Below are 6,281 nucleotides of genomic sequence, written 5' to 3'. Positions count from 1 at the left end.
TGAAGGAAAGCGCTGTTAACCCTGCGCTCCTCCTCCTTTCACATGGAAATGAAATGAGGAGCCCCCTCTGATAAACTGCAGCAGGAACACACGGAGTTTCCAATCAGCTCGACTCGGATGCTGGAATGACATCCCGTTTTTCCTGAATGGAAACAATGGAGAGATTTTCTGCAGTTTAGCTCTGCTTGTTGCAGTTCGGCTTCATATTTCCTGCAGCGTTAACGCGGCTCAGGCTAAAACAGGTGTATTCCGCAGAGCTTTGCTGTTGGACAAAGGATTAAAAAGTTAAACCACAAAACAAATGAACAGAAAGTCAGGAACAGACGACTAAATGGTGATAAGTTGGAAAAGCAAAGAACAGAGGAAAAGTCCTTTCTGTCGTCTTTCTGGTGTGTTTTGTTGGAGATAAGCCCAAAGGTTGGGCTGCGGAGATATGAGCAGATGTTAAAGAACCGATCAGTATCTGTCAAAGATCCACTCCTGGTTTTAGCTCAGAGACTTGGGCAGGTGATACAGCCGAGCCGTTATCTAGAAACGAACGTGATCCAAGAAGGAGGTCAGAGGGAAACGTTCCTGTCGGACTTCTAACCTCGCTTCTTCAGTCCTTTGATGACATTAATCTGCAGAAACTTTAGCAGGAGGCTCTAAATTCTATACCACTTCTGTTTGTGGAATGATTGCTTGAAGTGATCAATAAATACAAAAACACCACAAAAAGACTCTGATCTGATCTCACATTCTAACACCTGGTCTGCAGCCCTGACTCGTCCATGACTCCTCTTTCAATCTTCCCTTACTCCTCTCTGATTTCACTCTGGCTTCTCGTTTTCATGTCCCTGTTGCTTCTGTTACTGGTCTAAAATCATAAGTAAGTCAGATTGTAATTATAATTTACCTTTTAACTGAAAAAATCAGTCTTTTACGAGACATAAACCACAAAAAAATAACAACAACACAGTTCAAAGCATCTCTGTACAAACAGGTATTCCCTGATTCCTTTCTGTTTAATCCTTGACTCATCTCGGACTCCTCTCCAACTTTTCTCTGACTTGTCTCTTACTCTTCCCTGACTCCTCTCTAACTCCTCTCTGACTCTTCCATGGGTCTTCCTGAATCTGTCCTGACTTGTCTTTGACTCCTCCTTGACTCTCCCCTGACTTGTTAGTGACTCGTCTCTGACTCCTCCTTGACTCTTCCCTGACTTGTTAGTGATTTGTCTCTGACTCCTTTTTGACTCCTCTCTGACTCTTCCTTGACTCCTCCCTGAATCTCCCCTGACTCCTCCCTGACTCCTCCCTGCCTCACCTGCCTGCCGGATGATCAATGAGACGTTTTTATGAAACAAATCCATTTGTCTTTTATTGAAGTGTTGAAGGTTTCTAGGAAACTTCTGGTTCCTCAATGACTTCAGCCACTGAGAAAAGGTGCAGTGCCCCCCTCCACCTCTAGAGGAGCTCTAGTTTATTGGCATCTGGTTCCTGAGGGATTCAGGTGTAGAGCTTTAAATGAATCATGGTTACCTCTGAACCAATGAGGCTTTTATCCCAGTCTGTAGGGAAGAAGGAAATGAGATTGATTTTGATTCTTGTCAGGACCCTCGTTAGGACCCACTGATGAACAACAGGACAAAACTCCAACAGGTGGCTGAATGGAGCGCCCTCTGTGGTGGGGGGGGGGGACTCTCAGATCCTGGTACAGAGTCAGAACTATAGAATGGGAATATGTAACCAGGAAGTGATGGAGAGTCTTTCTCTCCGTTCCTTTTTTGGCTTCTCCTCAGGCGTCATGCCTTCAGCTCAGCGTGGTTCCCGATGACTCCAGGCCTGTTATCAGAACTGAAACCCTAAACTCAGCTTCCTGTGGCTCTTCTTCTGTGTCTGAATGTTAATTTTACTCATTTCCTGTCCTTTTTTCTTTGACTTCCTTCTTCCTCTCAGCGTTTCTTTTCTCTTTCTCTGGTTAATGTTTACATCTTTCTAACCGGTTCTTTTCTTCTCGACTATTTCTCTCCCTGTCTTCCTCTACAAGCTGCCAGCTCCAGTACTTCCACCACTGCTGGGGGTGTGGGGGCCCCATGGGGCCAGCCTCAGGGGGCCCCTGGCTCCCCCAGCCCCGGCCCTGCTTCTCATAACATCCCCTCAGTCAACGAAGGTACAGACTGATCAGATGGCGACGCTCAGGGAAAGTTTGCAGCCGGTCTGCAGAGAGCTGCTGCTTTCCAGACCTCCATTCCTTTCCTCCCATTTCCTTTCCTCTTTCACCTCCTCGCTTCTGTCTCTGTCCTTCGTCCTCATCAGTCCTCGCCTCGTCTCTGCTCCTGTGTGTCAGCCCCCGTTCCAATCTGGCCACTTTGTTTCTCCTTCCTTGCATCAGTGTTTGTTTTCACCTCAGGTCTTTAGCTCCAGTCTTTGCCGACTGCGTCCTTGTTTTTGAGACAAAGCCTGTTCTTCTGTCTCCGTTTGTCTCAGTTCACTGTCAAATCAAATATTGTTTCAATCTAAAGGCAGCAAAACCCTTTTTGGAAAGTAGCAGCGAATGTTTGAACCTGACTGAATCAGGCCTCCTCAGGTTTCTGGGGTATTTGGAAACACGGCATTGTGCAGAATTCCTGATTCCGTCAGCACTTTGTGTCCCTGGGAGCGATAGAAAGTGATAAACAAGTCGAACATTGATCTACTCTAAAGCTTCTCCAGCAGGTTAAAAGGATTCATTCCAGATGTTCCTCCTGCTGCATCAAACAGAAGGTTTCTCCTTCATTTAGAATCAACACCTAAAGTAATATTTCAGCCAGAGATGCAGCGATCCATTTTTTTCCCGATCCAGTCAGAAAACGATACCTGGTCTGGGCGTTTCCGCCGATATCCGATACCGATCCGATTCACCTGTTAAAGGAAAAGTCCGGTCAGAAAGGAATAATCAATGGATCATTATTTATACCTAGAAATAATACTTTGCGAGTACGAGTACGGACTCGTGTTCTCGCCGAGTCAGTTCTTGACTAGAACCCAGTAAAGTCTGGACTCGGGGAGAACGGGAGCAGAATAAATCTGGGTCAACTGGAACTGAGCGTTCTGATGACATCACCACATTCAAAGCTGGTCTGGAGCTGCATTTCACCTCCTGTTATTAATAGTCTCTAGAATCTAGAGTAAAAAAGTCAGAATTTATTATTATCTAGAGTCTAGATAATAATAAATTCTGACTTTTTTAATTTATTGGGGAAATAATAATAAACAGTCAGATAAACGGGTTAGGGTCTCGCCTCAAATGATCTTAAAAAATACTTTTATTGAGCAACAGCAACAGAAAAGAGAAAATTTAACTTTCAATGGAGCGCTCCATTGACGACGTCCTGAATCGAGGTCAGCAGTACACCCCCCCCCCCACTATAAACAGGTTGGTACTGCACCGCTTCCCCCTCCTGATACGCCGGATCGTGGACCAGAATTGCTTCGAAGTCATATGGCTTCGAAGGAGGACTTTCTCACTTCAAAATAGATTCAAACTACTTTTTACAGCAAATATAGCTGCCATTGTTTCAGGCAGAGAAAGGATAGAGTAGCTCCGCCCACCGCAGATCAGACCCACTTTACAACCGTGCAGCTAGAGCAGCAAAGATGCTTCATCCGTGCGTCAGAACTAAACTGGTACAAACATCAAAAATTACGCAGCACGCGGTTTTTTGCTGCTTCTGCTGCCTGCGGTCTGAACGTCACTGGTACCTTGGACAGCTCCACCCAAAGCTCAGGCTTTGTGCTGTTTGGAGAAGGAAATCTGCACATTATGCCAGATTTTCAGTCTTGTTTTAGTGACTCTTAAGTTCTGAGGTGTGTTTGGTCACATGAAACACCCTGAACTAGGATATCCTAAAAAAAGAACCAAGTTCTGACTCAGTTGGAAATCTGTTTTAGAAAAATGCGCTGCTGGGACCCGAGTCACCAGCAGGGATTACTCTGCTGATGAGAAGTGGAATAAATGAGCAATCTGTAGCTGCAACAAATCACTCAACGTTTCAGATTCTTCATTTGACCCCAAACGGTAAAATCTAAGGGATTATTTAAAATAATCTTGGTCTCAAAATGGGTAAAATCTACGACGGAGTATTAGGGCCACACATGAAGAGAAAAAATATTTTTGCCATGACGAGATTAAACTTGACATGTCGACTTTAAAGTCGACATGTCAAGTTTAAACTCGCCATTTCGAGAATAAAGTTGATATATCGTGGCGACTTTAACCTCGACATTCCAAAGTTTGGAGAAAAGAGCAACCGCGCTCCACAGCTGCAGTCTGCGTTTTAAGAGTGAAGGTAGTCTTTGACGTGCTGCAACTGTATAACTGTATAATCATCACAGAAAGTACAATTTGACCAAATCATCTACACAAGGCATGTCTGATTCTGGATTCTGTGCATGTATCCTGTGCAGCGGTTGGCTCTCTTGAACTAATTTCAACTTTATTGTCGACACGTCGAGATTAAACTCAACATGACATTTCAACTTTATTCTCGAAATGTTGAGTTTAATGTCGACGTGTCGACTTTTAAAGTTGACATGTCGAGTTTAATCTCGTCATGGCAAAAATATTTTTTCTCTTCATGTGTGGCCCTAATACTCCGTCGTAAAAATCTGATTATTCATCTAAGAATTCAGACAAAACCTTCTGAGCATAACGACCTGGAAGTTGATATCCTCCAAATGTTTTACTAATCTGCTGCGTGGGTAGAAAAATCGTTTAGTTTTACATGAAAAGGTCATCAAAACCAATTAAATGGATGTTTTGCTAAACAGTGAAAACTAAGGTTTTACGTTTGCATCGTGCAAAGAATAGAACTGTTGATAAAGAGCACTTTAAAATTATCCAGTCTTCCTCCTCAAAGGTTAAAAAAAAGATTCACTCAAAATTTTTTGGACAATTGTAGAAATAAAATGCAGATTAAAAAAAGAACCTAAGAATGTGATTTTTATTCCAGTCTAAGTTTAAATAAATTGTTTGTCAATAGAAAGAGCCGTGACTGAAGGGTTTGAAAGTGAACTGAGCCAGCTGTGTGTGATACGTCGTTGTGTTCGTTGGTCTCTGCTTTGCAGTGTTGTGAACTCCTTCCTTGTTTTTCTTTTAGTCCCGATGTTTCAGTCACTCTGTTGTTTGCATGCTTGCTGTTTCAGTCATGTAGAAGAGGGGAATGGGTGTAAAACTCGAACACCATGCAGGCCAGAGGGGCCTGCATTTCCACCAGCACTTCATCTGAGACTGCGTTTGGTTTGAAGCTGGCGAAAGGTCGAACCGTAACTGATGCTTTATCTAATTTTTCAGGTTTGACTCAAAATGAGCTTTGTTGCTACTCTGACCTCCAGTGAAGATCGTTTTCTTCCCAGTGATCCTACAGCATGCTGGTTTCTATCAGTAAAACCTCACAGAGCCTCGTATTTGGACACTCTTTCATATTTATGGAAGGCTTGGGTTTTTATTTATCATATTATACTTTAATGAGCAGCTAACTGAGCTGGTTGAATATTTATTAATGATGGGAACAGCAAGCATGCACACAGCTGTTTATGGCCTGTAGCCAGAATTATTTTTCTCAGGTTATTAGCATCAACTAAAAATTTAAAAGAGGAGAAAAGAGTCGCTGTCCTGCAGAACCCAAAGCCGACCTTTTATAGATCTGATGGATGAGGAAAAATGTTTGACTTCAAATGAAAAAAGTTAAGTGTTAGAAATACAAATCAGACTTTATCAAAACTTTCTAGATTTTTCTAGAGTTTTTAGATTTTCTTTACTGCTCATAACTTACTCATTTTCTGTCCAATTTATAAAAGATCACATAGATAAAAGATTAGGAAATATCCAACTAATATGAAAATGTTCATGAAGTTTAGGTTCGGGGTTAGGCTTAGGTCCTCAATGCTGGGAGCAAATGTTTAACTCTGAAAACCAAAATCTGATTTATGGAGGATTCTTCCTGCCAGAAACCAAGAGCACACATTTTCTATCTGAGAGCAGATTTCCTCTACTATCAGTAAGCAGTAACATGCAAACTCAGTAGTAGAAAACAAGCACACCTTTTATGGGGTGTTCTATTGGGTGAAACGGTTGCTAGGCGACCATCCAACTCCAGTCTGAGAGAAACTGTGGCGCCGCCAGGGGTAGCCACCCTGTGCAATGCCCTGGCTACCTCACTGGCCGCCTCACTGGCCGACCCCGGCCAGTGTAAATTGTAGCAGCATCAGTTTAGCATTTCCTCCCATTCTGCACTAACCTGACTCTGCCAGATGGATTTG

At 43.0% G+C, this 6,281-nt stretch overlaps 1 protein-coding gene across 1 annotated transcript in view; it reads left to right on the top strand.

The window, feature by feature from the left end:
* The window catches only part of wdr7 (WD repeat domain 7), a 133,029-nt gene that overhangs the window by 29,933 nt on the left and 96,815 nt on the right, over window positions 1–6,281 (top strand). Inside the window, exon 18 of the mRNA XM_015391739.1 lies at window positions 2,029–2,151. Coding sequence (XP_015247225.1) covers window positions 2,029–2,151 — 123 coding nt within the window. The remainder of the gene's footprint in view (window positions 1–2,028; window positions 2,152–6,281) is intronic.

This window comes from Cyprinodon variegatus, unplaced genomic scaffold (assembly GCF_000732505.1).
Source record: "Cyprinodon variegatus isolate N-32 unplaced genomic scaffold, C_variegatus-1.0 Scaffold558, whole genome shotgun sequence".
NCBI classification, from domain to species: domain Eukaryota; kingdom Metazoa; phylum Chordata; class Actinopteri; order Cyprinodontiformes; family Cyprinodontidae; genus Cyprinodon; species Cyprinodon variegatus.
Note: the sequence above shows the minus strand (reverse complement) of the source record. Positions and strands in the feature narration are given on the sequence as shown.